At 54.6% G+C, this 26,971-nt stretch overlaps 2 protein-coding genes across 2 annotated transcripts in view; both read right to left on the bottom strand.

Moving 5' to 3' along the window:
- tmem276b (transmembrane protein 276b) overlaps nucleotides 1-18,043 on the bottom strand; it is a 67,287-nt gene extending 49,244 nt beyond the window's left edge. The window contains 1 exon segment of the mRNA XM_086007475.1: nucleotides 16,329-18,043. Within this exon segment, the coding sequence (XP_085863601.1) occupies nucleotides 16,329-16,689 (361 nt within the window). The 5' untranslated portion in view covers nucleotides 16,690-18,043.
- A 1,869-nt stretch (nucleotides 18,044-19,912) lies between these two features.
- slc39a13 (solute carrier family 39 member 13) overlaps nucleotides 19,913-26,971 on the bottom strand; it is a 74,421-nt gene continuing 67,362 nt past the window's right edge. Inside the window, exon 10 of the mRNA XM_086007474.1 lies at nucleotides 19,913-22,132. Within this exon, the coding sequence (XP_085863600.1) occupies nucleotides 22,060-22,132 (73 nt within the window). The 3' untranslated portion in view covers nucleotides 19,913-22,059. The remainder of the gene's footprint in view (nucleotides 22,133-26,971) is intronic.

Genomic DNA, 26,971 nt, shown 5'->3' with positions numbered 1-26,971 from the left:
GTGTGGTGAAGGTGCTCCTACAGCGCTGTTAGGGAGGGAGTTCCAGGATTTTGACTCAGCGACAATGAAGGATTGGCGATATATTGCTAAGTGAGGATGGTGTCTGACTTGGAGGGAAACTTGGAGGCGGTGGTGTTCCCATGCGCCTGCTGCCCTTGTCCTTCTAGGTGGAAGAGGTCGCGGGTTTGGGAGGTGCTGCCGAAGAAGCCTTGGCGAGTTGCTGCAGTGCATCTTGTAGATGGTACACACTGCAGCCACGGTACGCCGGTGGTGGAGGGAGTGAATGTTTAAGGTGGTGGATGGGGTGCCAATCAAGCGGGTTGCTTTGTCCTGGATGGTGACGAGCTTCTTGAGTGTTGTTGGAGCTGCACTCATCCAGGCAAGTGGAGAGTGTTCCATCACACTCCTTACTTGTGCCTTGTAGATGGTGGAAAAGCTTTGGGGAGTCAGGAGATGAGACACTCACCGCAGAATACCCAGCCTCTGACCGGCTCTTGTTGCCACAGTATTTATGTGGTTGGTCCAGTTAAGTGTCTGGTCAATGGTCACCCCTAGGGTGTTGATGGTGGGGGATTCGGCGATGGTAATGCCATTGAATGTCAAGGGGCGGAGGCTAGACTCTCGCTTGTTGGAGATAGTCATTGCCTGGCACTTCTGTGGCGCGAATTTCAAGAGGACATAGACAGGCTGGTGGAATGGGCGGACACAGGCAGATGAAATTCAACGCAGAAAAGTGTGGTGATACATTTTGGTCGGAAAAATGAGGAGAGACAATACAAGTTAAATGGTACAATTTTAAAGGGGGTGCCAGAGACACTTTGAACTGTTTGTGTACAAATCTTTAAACGTGGCAGGGTAGGTTAACAAAGCAGTTAATAAAGCCTATGGGATCCTGGGCTTCATAAATAGAGACACAGAGTACACAAGCCAGGAAGTTATGCTAAACCTACAGAAAACAATAGATCGGCCCCAGCTGGAGGATTGTGTCCAGTTCTGGGCACCACACTTTAGGAAGGATGTGAAGGCTTTGGAGAGGGTGCAGAGGAGATTTACTGGAAATGGTTCCAGGGATGAGGGATTCCAGTTACGTGGATAGACTGGAGAAGCTGGGGTTGTTCTCCTTGGAGCAGAGAAGGCGGAGAGGAGATTTGAGGTGTTTTGAAATCATGTAAATTTTAGATACAGTAGGTAAAGAGAAACTGTTTCCAATGTTTGAAGGGTCAATAACCAGAGGGCTCAGATTTAAGGTGATTGGCAAAAATAAACAGAAGTGACATGAGGAAAAACTTACTTACGCAACGAGTGGTTAGGACTGCCTGGTAGGGCGGTGGATACAGGTTCAATAGTAGATTTCAAAAGGGAACAGGATCAATACTAGAAGGAGAAATAATTACAGGGATATGGGGAAAGAGCGGGTGAGTGGGATTGACTGGATTGCTTTTCGAAAGATCCAGCGCAGACTCGATGGGCCGAAAGGCCTCCTTCTGTGCTGTCCCATTATATGATTCACACTGCTTGCCCCTCTGTATCATCAATCAGTCACTCATCCTGCACTCTCCTCTACATATCGATCCCCTCACCCTGCACTCCCTCGGTATCTCCATCCCCTCACCCTGCACTCCCTCCTGTATCTCCATCCCCTCACCCTGCACTCCCCTCTGTATCTCCATCCCCTCACCCTGCACTCCCTCCTGTATCTCCATCCCCTCACCCTGCACTCCCCTCTGTATCACCATCCCCTCACCCTGCACTCCCTCGGTATCTCCATCCCCTCACCCTGCACTCCCCTCTGTATCTCCATCCCCTCACGCTGCACTCCCTCTGTATCTCCATCCCCTCACCCTGCACTCCCCTCTGTATCTCCATCCACTCACCCTGCACTCCCCTCTGTATCTCCATCCCCTCACCCTGCACTCCCCTCTGTATCTCCATCCCCTCACCCTGCACTCCCCTCTGTATCTCCATCCCCTCACGCTGCACTCCCTCTGTATCTCCATCCCCTCACCCTGCACTCCCCTCTGTATCTCCATCCCCTCACCCTGCACTCCCCTCTGTATCTCCATCCCCTCACCCTGCACTCCCTCCTGTATCTCCATCCCCTCACCCTGCACTCCCCTCTGTATCACCATCCCCTCACCCTGCACTCCCTCGGTATCTCCATCCCCTCACCCTGCACTCCCCTCTGTATCTCCATCCCCTCACGCTGCACTCCCTCTGTATCTCCATCCCCTCACCCTGCACTCCCCTCTGTATCTCCATCCACTCACCCTGCACTCCCCTCTGTATCTCCATCCACTCACCCTGCACTCCCTCGGTATCTCCATCCCCTCACCCTGCACTCCCCTCGGTATCTCCATCCACTCACCCTGCACTCCCCTCTGTATCTCCATCCCCTCACCCTGCACTCCCCTCTGTATCTCAATCCCCTCACCCTGCACTCCCTCTGTATCTCCATCCACTCACCCTGCACTCCCCTCTGTATCTCAATCCCCTCACCCTGCACTCCCCTCTGTATCTCCATCCCCTCACCCTGCACTCCCCTCTGTATCTCAATCCCCTCACCCTGCACTCCCCTCTGTATCTCCATCCCCTCACCCTGCACTCCCTCTGTATCCCAATCCCCTCACCCTGCACTCCCTCTGTATCTCCATCCCCTCACCCTGCACTCCCCTCGGTATCTCCATCCCCTCACGCTGCACTCCCTCTGTATCTCCATCCCCTCACCCTGCACTCCCCTCTGTATCTCCATCCTCTCACCCTGCACTCCCCTCTGTATCGCCATCCCCTCACCCTGCACTCCCTCTGTATCTCCATCCCCTCACCCTGCACTCCCTCTGTATCTCCATCCCCTCACCCTGCACTCCCTCTGTATCTCCATCCCCTCACCCTGCACTCCCTCTGTATCACCATCCCCTCACCCTGCACTCCCTCTGTATCTCCATCCCCTCACCCTGCACTCCCTCTGTATCTCCATCCCCTCACCCTGCACTCCCTCTGTATCTCCATCCACTCACCCTGCACTCCCCTCTGTATCTCAATCCCCTCACCCTGCACTCCCTCTGTATCTCCATCCCCTCACCCTGCACTCCCTCTGTATCTCCATCCCCTCACCCTGCACTCCCCTCTGTATCTCAATCCCCTCACCCTGCACTCCCTCTGTATCTCCATCCCCTCACCCTGCACTCCCTCTGTATCTCCATCCCCTCACACTGCACTCCCCTCTGTATCACCATCCCCTCACCCTGCACTCCCCTCTGTATCGCCATCCCCTCACCCTGCACTCCCTCTGTATCTCCATCCCCTCACCCTGCACTCCCCTCTGTATCGCCATCCCCTCACCCTGCACTCCCCTCTGTATCTCCATCCCCTCACCCTGCACTCCCCTCTGTATCTCCATCCCCTCACCCTGCACTCCCCTCTGTATCTCCATCCCCTCACCCTGCACTCCCTCTGTATCTCCATCCCCTCACCCTGCACTCCCCTCTGTATCTCCATCCCCTCACCCTGCACTCCCTCTGTATCTCCATCCCCTCACTCTGCACTCCCCTCTGTATCGCCATCCCCTCACCCTGCACTCCCTCTGTATCTCCATCCCCTCACCCTGCACTCCCTCTGTATCTCCATCCCCTCACCCTGCACTCCCTCTGTATCTCCATCCCCTCACCCTGCACTCCCCTCTGTATCTCCATCCACTCACCCTGCACTCCCCTCTGTATCTCCATCCCCTCACCCTGCACTCCCTCTGTATCTCCATCCCCTCACCCTGCACTCCCTCTGTATCTCCATCCCCTCACCCTGCACTCCCTCTGTATCTCCATCCCCTCACCCTGCACTCCCTCTGTATCTCCATCCCCTCGCCCTGCACTCCCTCTGTATCTCCATCTCCTCACCCTGCACTCCCTCCTGTATCTCCATCCCCTCACCCTGCACTCCCCTCTGTATCTCCATCCCCTCACCCTGCACTCCCTCGGTATCTCCATCCCCTCACCCTGCACTCCCTCTGTATCTCCATCCCCTCACCCTGCACTCCCTCTGTATCTCCATCCCCTCACACTGCACTCCCTCTGTATCTCCATCCCCTCACCCTGCACTCCCCTCTGTATCTCCATCCCCTCACCCTGCACTCCCTCTGTATCTCCATCCCCTCACACTGCACTCCCTCTGTATCTCCATCCCCTCACACTGCACTCCCTCTGTATCTCCATCCCCTCACCCTGCACTCCCTCTGTATCTCCATCCCCTCACCCTGCACTCCCCTCTGTATCTCCATCTCCTCACCCTGCACTCCCCTCTGTATCTCCATCCCCTCACCCTGCACTCCCCTCTGTATCTACATCCCCTCACCCTGCACTCCCCTCGGTATCTCCATCCCCTCACCCTGCACTCCCTCTGTATCTCCATCCCCTCACCCTGCACTCCCTCTGTATCTCCATCCCCTCACCCTGCACTCCCCTCTGTATCTCCATCCCCTCACACTGCACTCCCTCTGTATCTCCATCCCCTCACCCTGCACTCCCCTCTGTATCTCCATCCCCTCACCCTGCACTCCCCTCTGTATCTCCATCCCCTCACCCTGCACTCCCTCTGTATCTCCATCCCCTCACCCTGCACTCCCCTCTGTATCTCCATCCCCTCACCCTGCACTCCCCTCTGTATCTCCATCCCCTCACCCTGCACTCCCCTCGGTATCTCCATCCCCTCACCCTGCACTCCCCTCTGTATCTCCATCCTCTCACCCTGCACTCCCTCTGTATCACCATCCCCTCACCCTGCACTCCCTCCTGTATCTCCATCCCCTCACCCTGCACTCCCCTCTGTATCTCCATCCCCTCACCCTGCACTCCCTCTGTATCACCATCCCCTCACCCTGCACTCCCTCTGTATCTCCATCCCCTCACCCTGCACTCCCTCTGTATCTCCATCCTCTCACCCTGCACTCCCTCTGTATCTCCATCCCCTCACCCTGCACTCCCCTCTGTATCTCCATCCCCTCACCCTGCACTCCCTCTGTATCTCCATCCCCTCACCCTGCACTCCCTCGGTATCTCCATCCCCTCACCCTGCACTCCCCTCTGTATCTCCATCCCCTCACCCTGCACTCCCTCGGTATCTCCATCCCCTCACACTGCACTCCCTCCTGTATCTCCATCCCCTCACCCTGCACTCCCCTCTGTATCTCCATCCCCTCACCCTGCACTCCCCTCTGTATCTCCATCCCCTCACCCTGCACTCCCTCGGTATCTCCATCCCCTCACCCTGCACTCCCCTCTGTATCTCCATCCCCTCACCCTGCACTCCCTCTGTATCTCCATCCCCTCACCCTGCACTCCCCTCTGTATCTCCATCCCCTCACCCTGCACTCCCTCTGTATCTCCATCCCCTCACCCTGCACTCCCTCTGTATCTCCATCCCCTCACCCTGCACTCCCTCTGTATCTCCATCCCCTCACCCTGCACTCCCTCTGTATCTCCATCCACTCACCCTGCACTCCCCTCTGTATCTCCATCCCCTCACCCTGCACTCCCTCTGTATCTCCATCCCCTCACCCTGCACTCCCTCTGTATCTCCATCCACTCACCCTGCACTCCCCTCTGTATCTCCATCCCCTCACCCTGCACTCCCCTCGGTATCTCCATCCCCTCACCCTGCACTCCCCTCTGTATCTCCATCCCCTCACCCTGCACTCCCCTCTATCACCATCCCCTCACCCTGCACTCCCCTCTGTATCTCAATCCCCTCACCCTGCACTCCCCTCTATCACCATCCCCTCACCCTGCACTCCCCTCTGTATCTCCATCCCCTCACCCTGCACTCCCTCTGTATCTCCATCCCCTCACCCTGCACTCCCTCTGTATCTCCATCCCCTCACCCTGCACTCCCCTCTGTATCTCCATCCCCTCACTCTGCACTCCCCTCTGTATCTCCATCCCCTCACCCTGCACTCCCTCTGTATCTCCATCTCCTCACCCTGCACTCCCCTCTGTATCTCCATCCCCTCACCCTGCACTCCCCTCTGTATCTCCATCCCCTCACCCTGCACTCCCTCTGTATCTCCATCCCCTCACCCTGCACTCCCTCTGTATCTCCATCCCCTCACCCTGCACTCCCCTCTGTATCACCATCCCCTCACCCTGCACTCCCTCTGTATCTCCATCCTCTCACCCTGCACTCCCTCTGTATCTCCATCCCCTCACCCTGCACTCCCTCTGTATCTCCATCCCCTCACCCTGCACTCCCTCTGTATCTCCATCTCCTCACCCTGCACTCCCCTCTGTATCTCCATCCCCTCACCCTGCACTCCCCTCTGTATCTCCATCCCCTCACCCTGCACTCCCCTCTGTATCTCCATCCACTCACCCTGCACTCCCTCTGTATCTCCATCCTCTCACCCTGCACTCCCCTCTGTATCTCCATCCCCTCACCCTGCACTCCCTCTGTATCTCCATCCCCTCACACTGCACTCCCTCTGTATCTCCATCCACTCACCCTGCACTCCCCTCTGTATCTCCATCCCCTCACACTGCACTCCCTCTGTATCTCCATCCACTCACCCTGCACTCCCTCTGTATCTCCATCCCCTCACCCTGCACTCCCCTCTGTATCTCCATCCCCTCACGCTGCACTCCCTCTGTATCTCCATCCACTCACCCTGCACTCCCCTCTGTATCTCCATCCACTCACCCTGCACTCCCCTCTGTATCTCCATCCCCTCACCCTGCACTCCCTCTGTATCTCCATCCCCTCACTCTGCACTCCCCTCTGTATCTCCATCCCCTCACCCTGCACTCCCTCTGTATCTCCATCCCCTCACCCTGCACTCCCTCTGTATCTCCATCCCCTCACCCTGCACTCCCCTCTGTATCTCCATCCCCTCACCCTGCACTCCCTCTGTATCCCAATCCCCTCACCCTGCACTCCCTCTGTATCTCCATCCCCTCACCCTGCACTCCCTCTGTATCTCAATCCCCTCACCCTGCACTCCCCTCTGTATCTCCATCCCCTCACCCTGCACTCCCTCTGTATCTCCATCCCCTCACCCTGCACTCCCCTCTGTATCTCCATCCCCTCACCCTGCACTCCCCTCTGTATCTCAATCCCCTCACCCTGCACTCCCTCTGTATCTCCATCCCCTCACCCTGCACTCCCTCTGTATCTCCATCCCCTCACCCTGCACTCCCCTCTGTATCTCCATCCCCTCACCCTGCACTCCCCTCTGTATCTCCATCCCCTCACCCTGCACTCCCTCTGTATCTCCATCCCCTCACCCTGCACTCCCTCTGTATCTCCATCCCCTCACCCTGCACTCCCCTCTGTATCTCCATCCCCTCACCCTGCACTCCCTCTGTATCCCAATCCCCTCACCCTGCACTCCCCTCTGTATCTCCATCCCCTCACCCTGCACTCCCCTCTGTATCTCCATCCCCTCACACTGCACTCCCTCTGTATCTCCATCCCCTCACCCTGCACTCCCTCTGTATCTCCATCCACTCACCCTGCACTCCCCTCTGTATCTCCATCCCCTCACCCTGCACTCCCTCTGTATCTCCATCTCCTCACCCTGCACTCCCCTCTGTATCTCCATCCCCTCACCCTGCACTCCCCTCTGTATCACCATCCCCTCACCCTGCACTCCCCTCTGTATCTCCATCCCCTCACCCTGCACTCCCTCTGTATCTCCATCCCCTCACCCTGCACTCCCCTCTGTATCTCAATCCCCTCACCCTGCACTCCCCTCTGTATCTCCATCCACTCACCCTGCACTCCCCTCTGTATCTCCATCCCCTCACCCTGCACTCCCTCTGTATCTCCATCTCCTCACCCTGCACTCCCCTCGGTATCTCCATCCCCTCACCCTGCACTCCCTCTGTATCTCCATCCCCTCACACTGCACTCCCCTCTGTATCTCCATCCCCTCACCCTGCACTCCCTCCTGTATCTCCATCCACTCACCCTGCACTCCCCTCTGTATCTCCATCCACTCACCCTGCACTCCCCTCTGTATCTCCATCCCCTCACCCTGCACTCCCCTCTGTATCTCCATCCCCTCACCCTGCACTCCCTCCTGTATCTCAATCCCCTCACCCTGCACTCCCCTCTGTATCTCCATCCCCTCACCCTGCACTCCCTCCTGTATCTCAATCCCCTCACCCTGCACTCCCCTCTGTATCTCCATCCCCTCACCCTGCACTCCCTCGGTATCTCCATCCCCTCACCCTGCACTCCCCTCTGTATCTCCATCCCCTCACCCTGCACTCCCTCTGTATCTCCATCCCCTCACCCTGCACTCCCTCTGTATCTCCATCCCCTCACCCTGCACTCCCTCTGTATCTCCATCCCCTCACCCTGCACTCCCTCGGTATCTCCATCCCCTCACCCTGCACTCCCTCTGTATCTCCATCCCCTCACCCTGCACTCCCTCTGTATCTCCATCCCCTCACCCTGCACTCCCTCTGTATCTCCATCCCCTCACACTGCACTCCCTCTGTATCTCCATCCCCTCACCCTGCACTCCCTCTGTATCTCCATCCCCTCACCCTGCACTCCCTCTGTATCTCCATCCCCTCACACTGCACTCCCTCTGTATCTCCATCCCCTCACCCTGCACTCCCTCTGTATCTCCATCCCCTCACCCTGCACTCCCTCTGTATCTCCATCCCCTCACCCTGCACTCCCCTCTGTATCTCAATCCCCTCACCCTGCACTCCCCTCTGTATCTCCATCCCCTCACACTGCACTCCCTCTGTATCTCCATCCCCTCACCCTGCACTCCCTCTGTATCTCCATCCCCTCACCCTGCACTCCCTCTGTATCTCCATCCCCTCACACTGCACTCCCTCTGTATCTCCATCCCCTCACCCTGCACTCCCTCTGTATCTCCATCCCCTCACCCTGCACTCCCTCTGTATCTCCATCCCCTCACCCTGCACTCCCCTCTGTATCGCCATCCCCTCACCCTGCACTCCCCTCTGTATCTCCATCCCCTCACCCTGCACTCCCCTCTGTATCTCAATCCCCTCACCCTGCACTCCCTCTGTATCTCCATCCCCTCACCCTGCACTCCCTCTGTATCTCCATCCCCTCACCCTGCACTCCCTCTGTATCTCCATCCACTCACCCTGCACTCCCCTCTGTATCTCCATCCCCTCACCCTGCACTCCCTCTGTATCTCCATCCCCTCACCCTGCACTCCCCTCTGTATCGCCATCCCCTCACCCTGCACTCCCTCTGTATCTCCATCCCCTCACCCTGCACTCCCCTCTGTATCTCAATCCCCTCACCCTGCACTCCCCTCTGTATCTCCATCCCCTCACCCTGCACTCCCCTCTGTATCTCCATCCCCTCACCCTGCACTCCCCTCTGTATCTCCATCCCCTCACCCTGCACTCCCTCTGTATCTCCATCCCCTCACTCTGCACTCCCTCTGTATCACCATCCCCTCACCCTGCACTCCCCTCTGTATCTCCATCCCCTCACCCTGCACTCCCTCTGTATCGCCATCCCCTCACCCTGCACTCCCCTCTGTATCTCCATCCCCTCACCCTGCACTCCCCTCTGTATCTCCATCCCCTCACCCTGCACTCCCCTCTGTATCTCCATCCCCTCACCCTGCACTCCCCTCTGTATCTCCATCCCCTCACCCTGCACTCCCCTCTGTATCGCCATCCCCTCACCCTGCACTCCCTCTGTATCTCCATCCCCTCACCCTGCACTCCCCTCTGTATCTCCATCCCCTCACCCTGCACTCCCCTCTGTATCTCCATCCCCTCACCCTGCACTCCCCTCTGTATCTCCATCCCCTCACCCTGCACTCCCTCTGTATCTCCATCCCCTCACTCTGCACTCCCTCTGTATCACCATCCCCTCACTCTGCACTCCCTCTGTATCTCCATCTCCTCACCCTGCACTCCCTCTGTATCTCCATCCCCTCACTCTGCACTCCCTCTGTATCTCCATCCCCTCACCCTGCACTCCCCTCTGTATCTCCATCCCCTCACCCTGCACTCCCTCTGTATCTCCATCCCCTCACCCTGCACTCCCTCTGTATCTCCATCCCCTCACCCTGCACTCCCTCTGTATCTCCATCCCCTCACCCTGCACTCCCCTCTGTATCTCCATCCCCTCACCCTGCACTCCCCTCTGTATCACCATCCCCTCACCCTGCACTCCCCTCTGTATCACCATCCCCTCACCCTGCACTCCCTCTGTATCTCCATCCCCTCACCCTGCACTCCCCTCTGTATCTCCATCCCCTCACCCTGCACTCCCCTCTGTATCACCATCCCCTCACCCTGCACTCCCCTCTGTATCACCATCCCCTCACCCTGCACTCCCTCTGTATCTCCATCCCCTCACCCTGCACTCCCCTCTGTATCGCCATCCCCTCACCCTGCACTCCCTCTGTATCTCCATCCACTCACCCTGCACTCCCTCTGTATCTCCATCCCCTCACCCTGCACTCCCTCTGTATCTCCATCCCCTCACCCTGCACTCCCCTCTGTATCTCCATCCCCTCACCCTGCACTCCCTCTGTATCTCCATCCCCTCACCCTGCACTCCCTCTGTATCTCCATCCCCTCACCCTGCACTCCCTCTGTATCTCCATCCCCTCACCCTGCACTCCCTCTGTATCTCCATCCCCTCACCCTGCACTCCCCTCTGTATCGCCATCCCCTCACCCTGCACTCCCCTCTGTATCTCCATCCCCTCACCCTGCACTCCCTCTGTATCTCCATCCCCTCACCCTGCACTCCCCTCTGTATCACCATCCCCTCACCCTGCACTCCCTCTGTATCTCCATCCCCTCACCCTGCACTCCCCTCTGTATCGCCATCCCCTCACCCTGCACTCCCTCTGTATCTCCATCCACTCACCCTGCACTCCCCTCTGTATCTCCATCCCCTCACCCTGCACTCCCCTCTGTATCTCCATCCACTCACTCTGCACTCCCCTCTGTATCTCCATCCCCTCACCCTGCACTCCCTCTGTATCTCCATCCCCTCACCCTGCACTCCCTCTGTATCTCCATCCCCTCACCCTGCACTCCCTCTGTATCTCCATCCCCTCACCCTGCACTCCCTCTGTATCTCCATCCCCTCACACTGCACTCCCTCTGTATCTCCATCCCCTCACCCTGCACTCCCTCTGTATCTCCATCCCCTCACCCTGCACTCCCTCTGTATCTCCATCCCCTCACCCTGCACTCCCCTCTGTATCTCCATCCACTCACCCTGCACTCCCTCTGTATCTCCATCCCCTCACCCTGCACTCCCCTCTGTATCTCCATCCCCTCACCCTGCACTCCCCTCTGTATCTCCATCCCCTCACCCTGCACTCCCTCTGTATCTCCATCTCCTCACCCTGCACTCCCTCCTGTATCTCCATCCCCTCACCCTGCACTCCCTCTGTATCTCCATCCCCTCACCCTGCACTCCCCTCTGTATCTCCATCCCCTCACCCTGCACTCCCTCGGTATCTCCATCCCCTCACCCTGCACTCCCTCTGTATCTCCATCCCCTCACCCTGCACTCCCCTCTGTATCTCCATCCCCTCACCCTGCACTCCCCTCTGTATCTCCATCCACTCACCCTGCACTCCCCTCTGTATCTCCATCCCCTCACCCTGCACTCCCTCTGTATCTCCATCCCCTCACCCTGCACTCCCCTCTGTATCTCCATCCCCTCACCCTGCACTCCCCTCTGTATCTCCATCCCCTCACCCTGCACTCCCCTCTGTATCTCCATCCCCTCACCCTGCACTCCCTCTGTATCTCCATCCCCTCACCCTGCACTCCCCTCTGTATCTCCATCCACTCACCCTGCACTCCCTCCTGTATCTCCATCCCCTCACCCTGCACTCCCTCTGTATCTCCATCCCCTCACCCTGCACTCCCTCTGTATCTCCATCCCCTCACCCTGCACTCCCTCTGTATCTCCATCCCCTCACCCTGCACTCCCTCTGTATCTCCATCCCCTCACCCTGCACTCCCTCTGTATCTCCATCCACTCACCCTGCACTCCCTCTGTATCTCCATCCCCTCACCCTGCACTCCCCTCTGTATCTCCATCCCCTCACCCTGCACTCCCCTCTGTATCTCCATCCCCTCACCCTGCACTCCCTCTGTATCTCCATCCCCTCACCCTGCACTCCCCTCTGTATCTCCATCCCCTCACACTGCACTCCCTCTGTATCTCCATCCCCTCACCCTGCACTCCCTCCTGTATCTCCATCCCCTCACCCTGCACTCCCTCCTGTATCTCCATCCCCTCACCCTGCACTCCCTCTGTATCTCCATCCCCTCACCCTGCACTCCCTCTGTATCTCCATCCCCTCACCCTGCACTCCCTCGGTATCTCCATCCCCTCACCCTGCACTCCCTCGGTATCTCCATCCCCTCACCCTGCACTCCCTCTGTATCTCCATCCACTCACCCTGCACTCCCCTCTGTATCTCCATCCCCTCACCCTGCACTCCCTCTGTATCTCCATCCCCTCACCCTGCACTCCCTCTGTATCTCCATCCCCTCACCCTGCACTCCCTCTGTATCTCCATCCCCTCACCCTGCACTCCCCTCTGTATCGCCATCCCCTCACCCTGCACTCCCTCTGTATCTCCATCCCCTCACCCTGCACTCCCTCTGTATCTCCATCCCCTCACCCTGCACTCCCTCTGTATCTCCATCCCCTCACACTGCACTCCCTCTGTATCTCCATCCCCTCACCCTGCACTCCCTCTGTATCTCAATCCCCTCACCCTGCACTCCCTCTGTATCTCCATCCCCTCACCCTGCACTCCCTCGGTATCTCCATCCACTCACCCTGCACTCCCCTCTGTATCTCCATCCCCTCACCCTGCACTCCCTCTGTATCTCCATCCCCTCACCCTGCACTCCCTCTGTATCTCCATCCCCTCACCCTGCACTCCCTCTGTATCTCCATCCCCTCACCCTGCACTCCCCTCTGTATCTCCATCCCCTCACCCTGCACTCCCTCTGTATCTCCATCCCCTCACCCTGCACTCCCCTCTGTATCTCCATCCCCTCACGCTGCACTCCCTCTGTATCTCCATCCCCTCACCCTGCACTCCCTCTGTATCTCCATCCCCTCACCCTGCACTCCCTCTGTATCTCCATCCCCTCACCCTGCACTCCCTCTGTATCTCAATCCCCTCACCCTGCACTCCCCTCTGTATCTCCATCCCCTCACGCTGCACTCCCTCTGTATCTCCATCCCCTCACCCTGCACTCCCCTCTGTATCTCCATCCCCTCACCCTGCACTCCCTCTGTATCTCCATCCCCTCACCCTGCACTCCCTCTGTATCTCCATCCACTCACCCTGCACTCCCCTCTGTATCTCCATCCCCTCACACTGCACTCCCTCTGTATCTCCATCCACTCACCCTGCACTCCCCTCTGTATCTCCATCCCCTCACCCTGCACTCCCCTCTGTATCTCCATCCCCTCACCCTGCACTCCCTCTGTATCTCCATCCACTCACCCTGCACTCCCCTCTGTATCTCCATCCCCTCACCCTGCACTCCCTCTGTATCTCCATCCACTCACCCTGCACTCCCTCTGTATCTCCATCCCCTCACCCTGCACTCCCCTCTGTATCTCCATCCCCTCACGCTGCACTCCCTCTGTATCTCCATCCACTCACCCTGCACTCCCCTCTGTATCTCCATCCACTCACCCTGCACTCCCTCTGTATCTCCATCCCCTCACCCTGCACTCCCCTCTGTATCTCCATCCCCTCACCCTGCACTCCCTCTGTATCTCCATCCCCTCACCCTGCACTCCCCTCTGTATCTCCATCCCCTCACGCTGCACTCCCTCTGTATCTCCATCCACTCACCCTGCACTCCCCTCTGTATCTCCATCCACTCACCCTGCACTCCCTCTGTATCTCCATCCACTCACCCTGCACTCCCCTCTGTATCTCCATCCCCTCACACTGCACTCCCTCTGTATCTCCATCCCCTCACCCTGCACTCCCTCTGTATCTCAATCCCCTCACTCTGCACTCCCCTCTGTATCTCCATCCCCTCACCCTGCACTCCCCTCTGTATCTCCATCCCCTCACCCTGCACTCCCCTCTGTATCTCCATCCCCTCACCCTGCACTCCCCTCTGTATCTCCATCCCCTCACCCTGCACTCCCTCTGTATCTCCATCCCCTCACCCTGCACTCCCCTCTGTATGTCCATCCCCTCACCCTGCACTCCCTCTGTATCTCCATCCCCTCACCCTGCACTCCCTCGGTATCGCCATCCCCTCACCCTGCACTCCCTCCTGTATCTCCATCCCCTCACCCTGCACTCCCCTCTGTATCTCCATCCCCTCACCCTGCACTCCCCTCTGTATCTCCATCCCCTCACCCTGCACTCCCTCTGTATCTCCATCCCCTCACCCTGCACTCCCCTCTGTATCTCCATCCCCTCAGTCCCTGCACTCCCCCGTCTCTACACTCCCCTCTGTCTCTCCAGCCACTCACCTCATCTCTGCTCACACACTCTTCTTTCCTCCATGTTAATGTGACAGCATCTTTGTGATCTTAGCCCTCGTCACACACAGACACGAACACACATACATATACACACTCACCAACATATAGGACGTAGGAACAGGAGTAGGCCATTCAGCCGCTCAAGCATATACACGTACAGTTGCATTTCCACACGTGCGCAGAGACACAAACATGCGCACGCACACACTGGCACTGACCCAGAGGTAAAGGGGTCGTACCTCCACATCTCTCCTGCATCTAGCTGTGGTATTATTTCACTGTAATCTTTTGTAACAATAATCGTTAGTTAAATTGGAAAGCCGGTTTTCTGACCACTCTGCCCTCCTAGCTCAGATCCTCGGTCCAGCTGTCAGACACCTTCCTGCCATTAAAGTAAGATTTACAATTCATTCATTCACTGGTCTCCAGTAAGTTACAAAAGGAAAATTGCAAGCCCAGCACAGTAAGAAGGCCGCTCCCGCCTCAGTCTGCATTGTCCAAGACAAATTATATTCCAGTAAACAGGATTTGGCTGGAAGAGGAGAGAGCACCAGTGACTGCGACCCTGCTCCTGTCTCTGGGGCCCAAACACAGCCCCAGCACAGGACCCTTTGATTGATTGATATTTGCTGAACGATTTAGAATCTACCAGCCTGTGTGTGACTCTCTCTCTCCCCCATTCCCCGGATATTAATCTGCAATTTAATGCTTTCATGCCCGCTCTCTTCATTAATCTGGATGTTAGGAGCCTAATTCAGGAGAGTACTCTATTTCACTGCAGACTCTAATGTGGGTTAAAGCAAAGCTTTTGTATCACAGCCCCAGGAGCTGCCGCTCTACAACTTCAGAATCTTCTCTCATAGTTTCATCAACAAGGCGGGTTCAGCACCAAGCCTGGATCCTCAGATTCTCCCTTCACAAAGCCACAACCAGAGCACCGGATACAACCAGAACCCCCAACACAACAATCCCCGCCCGGACCCCCAAACACAACAATCCCCGCCCGGACCCCCAAACACAACAATCCCCGCCCGGACCCTCAAACACAACAATCCCCGCCCGGACCCCCAAACACAACAATCCCCGCCCGGACCCCCAAACACAACAATCACCGCCCGGACCCCCAAACACAACAATCCCCGCCCGGACCCCCAAACACAACCAACCCCGCCCGGACCCCCAAACACAACAATCCCCGCCCGGACCCCCAAACACAACAATCCCCGCCCGGACCCCCAAACACAACAATCCCCGCCCGGACCCCCAAACACAACAATCCCCGCCCGGACCCCCAAACACAACAATACCCGCCCGGACCCCCAAACACAACCATCCCCGCCCGGACCCCCAAACACAACAATCCCCGCCTGGACCCCCAAACACAACCATCCCCGCCCGGACCCCCAAACACAACCATCCCCGCCCGGACCCCCAAACACAACAATCCCCGCCCGGACCCCTCAAACACAACCATCCCCGCCCGGACCCTCAAACACAACCATCCCCGCCCGGACCCCCAAACACAACAATCCCCGCCCGGATCCCCCAAACACAACCATCCCCACCCGGACCCCCAAACACAACAATCCCCGCCCGGACCCCCAAACACAACAATCCCTGCCCGGACCCCCAAACACAACAATCCCTGCCCGGACCCCCACTGTCTGCTAACAACCAGATGGCAAACCCACCTGTGCAGAGCATCAGACCCCAAACTGAACCTCACCACCAGCAGGTCTGGAGTGACAGCCTCCCCCCCCACCCCCCAAGCCTGACCCTTTGCTCCATGGACCTCGCCAAACCCAGATGGACCTCAGCCCCACTCACCCTTGAAGATCAGCTCCTCGGTGTCCTGGTCGAAGCCCTGCCGATGACATTTCCTCCAGAGGCCCAGGATGGTGGAGTTGAACTGGCGGCTGCAGTGGGAGTCCACGGTGGCAGAGCCGAGGAAGTACCTCCTGGGCCGGTGCAGCAGGGGCCGGGGAGCCTGCCGCAGGGGCAGGTTGTGGTTGGGAATGTAGATGAAGCCGGGGTCGTTCCTCTTGTTGGCGTAGTTCTTGCAGCGGTCCCGGTGCCGCCGGGCGTCCGTCTCGTACCAGTAGTCGGTGCAGATGGCCATGGCGAGCAGCCCGAGCGCACACAGCGCCAGCAGGAGCCCCGCTCCCGTCAGCAGTCTCATCGCCGCCATCTTCACTCAGCTTCAGGGCGACGTGAGCCGCTTACAGCCCGGCCATCGTCCGCCAGCCCAGCCCGGCCCGGCACACCGCACGGTGCGGGCGGCCAGCGAGAGACCCGGGCAAAGCAGCACAGCGGAGGGGAGCGGAGCACGGCAGGGCAGGGGAGGGAGGAGCCCAGCGAAGCCGAACCGATTTAAAACACAGAGGGGAGAGAGATAGAGAGGGGCGGGGGGATAGACAGAGAGAGAGAGGGAGGGAGGGGAGGGATAGACAGAGAGAAAGAGAGACAGAAAGACACAGAGACAGACAAAGAGGGAGGGAGAGACAGGGATAGAGAGAGACAAACAGGGTAGGGTAGGAGGACAGAGATGGACAGGTAGATGTTGCTGTAAAGGCGGCAGGAAAAATCCCAATCAAAGATGAACCTCAGACACAACCCTCTTTGTCTCCTGTCCTCAATCTCTCAGGAACTGTTGTTGCAATGACTCAGCCGACGGGAGATTCCTCTCCTCCGGCTCATGCTCTTTGCAGCATTTCCCCACACCTCCCCTGCTGGGGCAAGGCAGCTCCTTCTACACCCGTTATGCCAAATTTCCCCATACCTTCATATGCCACCCCAAAAACTGCTCTCTTCCCTGCTTCTCACCCCTCCCTTCTCCCTGCCGCAAACCCATCTCCCTGCCTTTCACCCCAGCCCAACCCTCTCCTCGGCCAGTATTTATTACCCATCCCTAATTGCCCACGAGAAGGTAATGGTGAGTTGCCTTCTTGAACTGCTGCAGTCCATGTGGTGAAGGTACTTCCATAGCGCTGTTAGGGAAGGAGTTCCAGGATTCTGACCCAGTGACGATGAAGGAACGGCCGATATATTTCCAAGTCAGGACGGTGTGTGACTTGGAGGGGAACTTGGAGGTGTTCCTATGCGCCTGCTGCCCTTGTCGTTCTAGGTGGTAGAGGTCATGGGCTTGGGAGGTGCTGCCAAAGAAGCCTTGGCGAGTTGCTGCAGTGCATCTTGTAGATGGTACACACTGCAGCCACGGTATGCTGGTGGTGGAGGGAGTGAATGTTTACGGTGGTAGATGGGGTGCCAATCAAACGGGCTGCTTTGTCCTGGATGGTGTCGAGAATCTTGTGTTGGAGCTTGCGTCTTCCTCTTCCGCGTCTTCCTCTTCCCTCTGCCAGCGGATGCTGGAAATCTGAAATAAAAGCATAAAATGCTGGAAATACTCAGATCAGTCAGCATCTCGACCCGAGACGTGAACTCATTTCTAATTTGCAGATGACACCAAATTGGGGGGGGAAGAGAGTCAATACTGAGGAGGACTGCAACAAATTACAAGACATTAATAAACTTGAAGAATGGGAGAATGGGCATATAATTGGGAAAAATAGGGAGGTCACATATTGGAAAATACGAAGCTAAGTGGGGTAGAAGAGCAAAGGGATCTCGGAGTACAAACACACAAATCACTGAAAGTAGCAACACAGGTTAACAAGGCCATTAAAAATAGAAAACCAAGCACTCTGGTTTATTTCCAGAGGGATAGAATTGAAAAGTAGAGAAGTTAAACCTGTATCAAACCTTGGTTAGACCACACTTGGAGTACTGCGCACAATTCTGGTCATCATATTATAAAAAGGATATAGAGGCCCTGGAGGGGGCACAAACAAGATTTACAAGGATACCACCAGAAATGCGAGGGTATACCTATCAGGAAAGGATGAACAAGCTGGGTCTCTTTTCTCTTGAAAAGGAGAAGGCTGAGGGGTGACCTAATAGAGGTTTTTAAAATGATGAAAGGTTTTGATAGAGTAGATAGAGAGAGAGAATGTTTCCACTTGTGAGGAAGAGCATAACTAGAGGCCATCAATATAAGATAGTCACCAAGAAATCAAATAGGGAATTCAGAAGAAACTTCTTTACCCAGAGAGTGGTGAGAATGTGGAACTCGCTACCACAGGGAGTAGTTGAAGTGAATAGATCATTTAAGGGGAGGCTAGACAAGCATATGAGGGAGAAGGGAATAGAGGGTTATGCTGATAGAGTTAGATGTGGAAAGAAGGGAAGGAGGCTCGAATGGAGCATAAATGCCGGCATGGACTGGTTGGGCTGAATAGCCTATTTCTGTGCTGTATATCCGATGTAATCCTATGAATTGTTTCTCTCTCCACGGATGCTGCCTGACCTGCTGAGTATTTCCAGCATTTTCCATCTTCAGAGGCTTTCTTTTATCATCCGAGGCCTTGCAAGCATCCAGCAGCACTCTCTACACACTTAAAAAACTTTTAACATGTATTGCACCAAGCCACTACTTCAATAAAATAAAAAAAATCCAGTCCAAAAGCTTAAATGCAAACTTACCTGAAAGATGTGTGTATCCCTTTAAGATGTGCTGAGTGTCAGTCAGTCTGCTGTCCACTTGCTTTTCAGAGTGAGCGTATGACCCAGCGCTAAGGTCGAAGTTTGCAGAACATGATGTTAAGTCGGCGTGACGTCACGCTCTCGATATTTGCAACTCCAGGGCCAGCGCTGCCTAAAGGGCCTCACCAAAATGGCGGCCGCCAAGTCCCGCGCCAGAGAAGGGCGTTAGAGTGGCGGCCGCCCTTTTTCACTAGGATTGCGGCGCTAACTCATGGCGATAAGGTAGGGAATTTCTGGGCCACAGTCTTTACAGCTGAGACTATGCTACTCGTCTCAATATAGAGGGGAGACTACTGGTGTTTATGCCATAAACATCAGTAATCTTTCCTGTATACTGATGGCACAATCCAACTGGCGGACCCTGGTTGAGAACCCGTGCTCTAGGGGATGGCCCATAGAACGGTACCACATCATGGCACCTAGACTGATGGTAACCCACTCATTAAAAAGTGACAAAATCTAGGCTTGCAGGTCGGAGTTCAAACTGAACTAGGAGTCAGATTTAATCCAAGATTGAAAGAGCAGATTAGGGACAACACACACCAGTCCTGTGGTACTCAAACCTGTGGCCTCAGTTCTTGCATGTAAATAACGGGCACATTCAATCAGGCTATTGAAATGGTGACAGACTGGACACAAGAGGCCAGCTTAAAAATCTTTCTTTCTTGCAAACATTGGTTATATTAAAACAATGAGTTTCCACTTTGCAGTATCATTTTAAATCTTCTCCCCCCCTCCGCGGGGTAGGAGGATGGTGTATTAGCATTGTTCTTTCACCTCTGGGATTAAATAAAACACACGTATACATGACACAAACTTAATATGCACAGTTTATTTAAAGATATCATGCTAAATATTTACAAGTAAAATGAAAATACATAAAATAGTTTTATTAAAAAGAATACGCAAAATAAAATCTATGCCTCAAGAAATGGGAGAAAGTGCGGAGACTCAGTTTCACTGATGGGTCTGTACTTAGCCAAGAGGTGCTGCAGATCTCATCCCTGTGCAATGAGCAGCAGCCCCACACTAGAGCAGACAGCACCATTAACACTAATATAACAGCTGGTAGTAACAGTCAGTCCACAGGCCTCACCTTAGTTCACAGGTTGAGGAGTGTTTGTACCTTCCGAACAAGGTACGGAGTGACCAAAGGGTTTGATCCTACAGATGGCAGGGTTTTAGCAATGTAATAAATGGGCACAGTCACCACACACCAAAAGCATCATAACGGCTGTAATCTCGAGCTGACGTAGGCAACGCCAGGTTTCAGCAGAGTCCTTTTGGTTGTGGTAACCAAGCACCCAATGTGCTGATACCCTATTTATCACCCAGATATTATTTGTAAAGAAGTTACTTAATGCAATCTGATTCTTAAAAGAGAACTGTGGAAATCAGTGTAAAATGTCTTAATGTCACTGAATGAGTTGATGGTAGTTCCATAGTGCCACAGGAGTCAGCCCAAACTCTCAGGTCTCTTCGAAAATACAGGGGGACAAATTGAGAGGGACAGACGGATATAATGTTTGTGAATAGGATCGAGAGGGACAGGCGGGTAGTGTTTGTGAATAGGATCGAGAGGGACAGGCGGGTAGTGTTTGTGAATAGGATCGAGAGGGACAGACGAGTAGTGTTTGTGAATAGGATCGAGAGGGACAGGCGGGTAGTGTTTGTGAATAGGATCGAGAGGGACAGGCGGGTAGTGTTTGTGAATAGGATCGAGAGGGACAGGCGGGTAGTGTTTGGGAATAGGATCGAGAGGGACAGGCGGGTAGTGTTTGTGAATAGGATCGAGAGGGACAGACGAGTAGTGTTTGGGAATAGGATCGAGAGGGACAGGCGGGTAGTGTTTGTGAATAGGATCGAGAGGGACAGGCGGGTAGTGTTTGTGAATAGGATCGAGAGGGACAGGCGGGTAGTGTTTGTGAATAGGATCGAGAGGGACAGGCGGGTAGTGTTTGTGAATAGGATCGAGAGGGACAGACAAGTAGTGTTTGGGAATAGGATCGAGAGGGACAGGCGGGTAGTGTTTGTGAATAGGATCGAGAGGGACAGGCGGGTAGTGTTTGTGAATAGGATCGAGAGGGACAGGCGGGTAGTGTTTGTGAATAGGATCGAGAGGGACAGACGAGTAGTGTTTGGGAATAGGATCGAGAGGGACAGGTGGGTAGTGTTTGGGAATAGGATCGAGGGGGACAGATGGGTAGCGTGCTCAGGCTCGAGTTACTTTCTCTCTGGACACAGCTCCAATTTACAGGTGCCAGGTGTTCCTTGAAGAGATCTTGCTGGCCCCAGCAGGGTGCGTCCACCTGGTTTTCAGGGAGGATACGGAGGGCATACATGGGTTGGGTAGACACTTGCAAGTGGAAGTATTTCAGTAATGATACTTACTGCAGCATCCCAGAGCTTTAAGCTGCTGACATCTGGCCTGTATTGAGAAGCAATGACCAGGGTCCAGGCAGCAATCTCACGTTAACAGTGAAACAACAAATGACAAGGCTCACCAGACACATTTCTTATTCTCCTTCCATTTGGAGAGTGCAGGGTAGGGGTGGGGGGGTGGGGCAGGGTCATCGGATGGAGAGCAGGACCTGAGGATTGACTTGCGGAACAGCAACAATCTGGCTGGTCAGGCAACTTAGGGGGTCGGAGTTGTCTGACATTGAAGCACCATCAATTATGTAGTGGCTGTTCCTAGTTGTGCGACATCTGACTGGAGGATTTATTGCATTTCTCTTTTGTTCAGCGTTTTACTGCGTGCTACCAGTCATTTAGCATGACTCCATTACTAAACTCAGCTTAGATGAGATGTGGGGGGAAGAAAGTCAGTTTTTTTTCTCCATATTGGTGCAGTAGTTGGTCTTGCTGATCAATTGTGTCATTAATGCTGGCTGCAGGTTACCTTTCCCTAGGTAGTATTGAAATGGCACTGAGATCCGGGAACAATCCAGGGTTTCAATTAGACAATGGCAGAGACCAGCATCATGACGCCGATCCCACTGCACATCAGCAACACCTGATACACCGAGTTCCTGCAACACAGAATCACAGATCAAATATGCAGGTGTTGCCAAGGGAATCTCTGAAAAGCACAAATGCACTGTGTGTGTGCAAATCCCTACGTGTCAGAAATAAAAACATAAGAAATAGGAGGAGTAGGCCATTTGGCCCTTCGAGCCTGCTCCGCCAGTCAATAAGATCATGGCTGATCTTCTACCTCATCTCCACTTTCCTGCACTATCCCCATATCCCTCTCTTTCTTGAATATACTCAATGTCTGAGCCTCCACAGCCCTCTGGGGTAGAGAATTCCAAAGATTCACCACCCTCTGAGTGAAGAAATTTCTCCTCATCTCACTCCTAAATGGCCAACCCCTTATTCTGAGACTGTGACCCCTGGTTCTAGACTCCCCAGCCAGGGGAAACATCCTCCCTGCATCTACCCTGTCAAGCCCTGTAAAAACATAGAAGATAGGAGCAGGAGTAGGCCATTCGGCCCTTCGAGCCTGCTCCGCCATTCAATGAGATCATGGCTGATCATCCAAATTCAGTAACCTGTCCCTGCCTTCTCCCCATATCCCTTGATCCCTTTAACCTTAAGAAATATATCCAACTCTTTCTTGAATATATTTAATGAACTGGCCTCCACCGCCCTCTGTGGCAGAGAATTCCACTGGTTCACCACTCTCTGGGTGAAGAAATTCCTCCTCATTTCAGTCCTTTGTATGTTTCAATGAGATCACACCCCATTCTTCAAAACTCTAGAGAATATAGGCCTAGTCTACTCAATCTCTCCTCATAGGACAATCCCCCCAACCCAGAAATCCACTTTTTCTCCCACAATCATTTAACTGCTTTGGTAGCTGATGCACAGAAAGCTGTAGCCCAAAACAAGGTTAGCTGGCCTCAGGATGGAGGCTCTAGCTTGGTTTATTCGAACACAGAGGAACACATAACAAAAACGGATTATCTGGTCATTATCACATTGTGGGAGCTTGCTGTGCACCAAATTGGCTGCCGAGTTTCCTACATTAAACAGTGACTCCACTTCAAAAAGTACTTCATTGGCTGTAAAGCGTCCTGAGGTGGTGAAAGGCGCTACAGAAATCCAAGTCTTCTGTCAAATGAAAGTGCGGCTGATGATGTTCTAGACTCCCCACACTCTGTCCGCGGGGAGTTTCACAGACTCTAGCGTTGGGAACTGGAGGATGTCCCCCTCAATCGAGGCGTGCTGAGGGCCAATGTGCCACCCCCCCCCCCCGATGCCACCAACTGGGACCTTGATGGTCTGTAAGGCTGACGACTCCCTGGGGAGAAGCTGCTGAGACACTGGGGGCGGGTGGGAAGGGATGCGGGGGGGGGGGGGAAGCTGGTTAACCAGGGGCAGAATGCTAAGTTTCTTGGGGGCTGCCTTTAAAAAAAAAAATTTTAAAAAATATTCTGTGTGACCGGTTTCCTACTCAAAGCACATTTAACACTCATTTTCGTAGGTAATTTCTCCCACCTGTTTGATCTCCTCATTTCCCCATCCCTCCTCGCCCGCTTCCATCCACTACTGGTGAGCAACTCTGATGTGAAGGTATCCTGACAGCACCACTCGGGTTCGAGGTCCTGAGATAGGTGTGAGTGAGAGTGGTCTGTCACTCTGGTGCTGTTCTAGCTCCTTCCCCCCCCCCCCACCACGACGTCCTGGGTTGTTTAGGCGAGTGTGTGCCACACACCACCAGAAACCAAGACAATTTATCGAGGTCAGTATTTGGACTTTTATTCGCCATTAACATATGCCTGTCTTCTACTTTTAACTTTTTTTTTACAAAACCGAACGCCACTAAATTGAGATCTGCGGCTGTGTCTCTGCTGAACTGGTTCTACTGGTTTTTCAGCTCTGCTGGCTTCTGGCTACCAGCGGACATATATATGTAGCACGTGCGCCTCGTGCCAAAATTTCAATCAGCACGGGGCGAGGAGATTCTCTGGGTTAATTCTGCAGGGATAAGAAAAAACGAAGCAAGGTGATCAAAGCAGACTCTGGTGTGTTGGACTACGTAACAGTGGTTATATTTCCAAGATGGAATCCACTGGTTGTAAAGCACTTTGGAAGTGATGAGGAGCTGTGTGAATGTAAGTTCTTGATCAGCGAACTCTCCACACATACACAAACAGGCAGGCGACTGGAACTCACCAAAGATCACTTTAGAGTTTCCAGGAATTCTGACCCCCCACTGAGGCGTAATAATGTAAATATAATCACCAATACCAGAAAGACAATGAACACCACTCAGGAATGTAAATGGACAAATAGAAAGCAAATCTTTTCCAGCATTCTTAAAAAAATACATCTTTATGCCTAGTCCCTATCTCTGTAATCTCCTTCAGCTCTACAACAGCCCCCTCCGCGCTCCTCTAATTCTGCCCTCTTGAGCATCACCGATTATAATTGCTCAACCTTTGGTGGCCGTGCCTGTTGCCTGGGTCCTAAGCTCTGGAATTCTCTCCTCAAGCCTCTCCACCTCTCTTTCCTCCTTTAAGACGCTCCTTAAAACCTACCTCTATGACCAAGCATTTGGTCACCTGCCCTAATTTCTCCTTATGTGGCTCGGTGTCCATTTTTTTTTTGTCTTTTCACACTCCTGTGAAGCACCTTGGAACATTTTACTGTTAAAAGCGCTATATAAATACAAGTTGTTGTTGTTAGGGTGAGGAATGTTGTGTCGGTACCAAACAAACACTCAATCAGGTACAGATAAATTACACACAGCATAAAGTTCCCTCTACACTGTCCCATCAAAGGGCAGGTACAGTCTTCTCTTCTTAGGCAGTCCCTCGGAACCGAGGATGACTTGCTTCCACACAAAATGAGTTCTCAGGTGACTGATGAGTCCAATGCGGGACCTACAGTCTCTGTCACAGGTGGGGCAGACAGTGGTTGAAGGGGCGGGTGGGTGGGGTGCTTGGATTGGCGTGTGCTCCTTGCGCTTGCTCCCGGCGAAGAGACTCGAGGTGTTCGGCGCCTGCCTGGATGCTTCTCCTCCACTTTGTGCGGTCGTGGGCCAGGGATTCCCAGGTGTCGGTGGGGATGTTGCACTTTTTCAAGGAGGCTTTGTGGGTGTCCTTGAAGCGTTTCCTCTGCCCACCTGGGGCTCTCTTGCCGTGTCGTAGCTCCGAGTAGAGCGCTTGTTTTGGGAGTCTCGTATTGGGCATGCGGATGATGTGGCCCGTCCATCCGAGCTGATCGAGTGTGGTCAGAGCTTCGATGCTGGCCTGCGCGAGAACACAGACGTTGGTGTGCCTATCCTGCCAATGGATTTGCAGGATCTTGCAGAGGCAGCATTGGCGGTACCTCTCCAGTGTTTTGAGGTGCCTGCTGTACATGGTCCATGTCTCTGAAGCATACAGCAGGGCGGGTATCACTGCTGCCCTGTAGACCATGAGCTTGGTGCTGGGTCTTCAAACATTCTCTTCATCAGGCGACCGAAGGCTGCACTGGCACAATGAAGGTGGTGTTGGATGTCGTCATCGACATCTGCCCTTGTTGACAGTAGGCTCCCAAAGAATGGAAAGTGGTCCACGTTGTCCATGGCCTCGTCGTGGATTTTGATAATCGGGGGCAGTACTGTGTGGCGGGGGCAGGTTGGTAGAGAATCTTTGTCTTACGGATGTTTAGTGTAAGGCCTATGCTCTCGTACGCTTCGGTGAAGGTGTTGACGATGGTTTGAAGTTCGACCTCCGAGTGTTCGCAGACGCAAGCGTCGTCTTCATACTGTAATTCGATGACAGAAGGTGGGACGACCTTGGATCTGGACTGGAGGCGACAGAGGTTGAACAGTTTCCCTTTTGTTCTGTAGAATAGCTCCACTCCAGCGGGGAGCTTACTGAGGGCGAGATGGAGCATTGCAGCAAGGAAGATCGAGAAGAGTGTTGGTGCGATGACACAGCCTTGCTTGACCCCAGTCCTTACGTGAATTGGGTCTGTGCTGGATCCATTGGTCAGGATCACGGCTTGCATGTCGTCGTGAAGCAGGCGGAGGATGGTGACAAACTTTTGAGGGCAGCCGAATTTGAGGAGGACACTTCATAACCCCTCACGGTTGACAGTGTTGAAGGCCTTTGTGAGGTCAAAGGCTATGTACAGTGGCTGGTGCTGTTCCCTGCATTTCTCTTGTAGTTGACGCGTGGTGAAGATCATGTACATTGTGCCCCTTAGTGGGCAGAATCTGCATTACGACTCTGGGAGGAGCTCTTCAGCCACTGGGAGAAGGCGATTGAGGAGGATTCTTGCGATGACTTTCCCTGTGGCAGACAGCAGGGAAACTCCTCTGTAATTACCGCAAACGGACTTGTCACCTTTCTTGAAGATGGTCACGATTACGGCATCTCCGAGATCCCCCGGCATGCTCTCCTCCTTCCAAATAAGAGAAATGAGTTCATGTATTCGCGCCAATAGTGCTTCTCCGCTATGCTTTAGTGCCTCGGCGGGGATTCCATCTGCTCCTGAGGCCTTGTTGTTCTTCAGTTGTCGGATGGCCTTTTCAACCTCATGCTGGGCTGGGGTTGTGCTGAGGTGGTGGCGGGTAGCATGCTGCGAGATGGAGTTGAGGACACTTGCGTCGAAGGCAGAGTCTCGGTTAAGGAGATCTTCGAAGTGCTCCTTCCAGTGGGCACTAACTGCCTCTCTCCTTGATGAGTACCTCTCCGTTTTTGGCCCGCAGTGGGATAGGACCTTGGGTGCTTGGGCCGTAGGTGGTCTTGACTGCGCTAAAGCATCCACGCACGTCGTGGTTGTCGGCTAGCTGCTTGATCTCGAGTTGTGTTGCTGTTTCCAGATCAGGAATGCCTTGCGCTTGCGGCTTATTAGCTCCTGGATCTCCTGGT

Source organism: Somniosus microcephalus, chromosome 15 (assembly GCF_052327205.1).
Source record: "Somniosus microcephalus isolate GS21.2 chromosome 15, FLI_Smic_1.0, whole genome shotgun sequence".
Classification (NCBI taxonomy): Eukaryota; Metazoa; Chordata; class Chondrichthyes; order Squaliformes; family Somniosidae; genus Somniosus; species Somniosus microcephalus.
The sequence above is the reverse complement of the archived record's forward strand: the minus strand, read 5'-3'. Positions and strand labels throughout refer to the sequence as shown.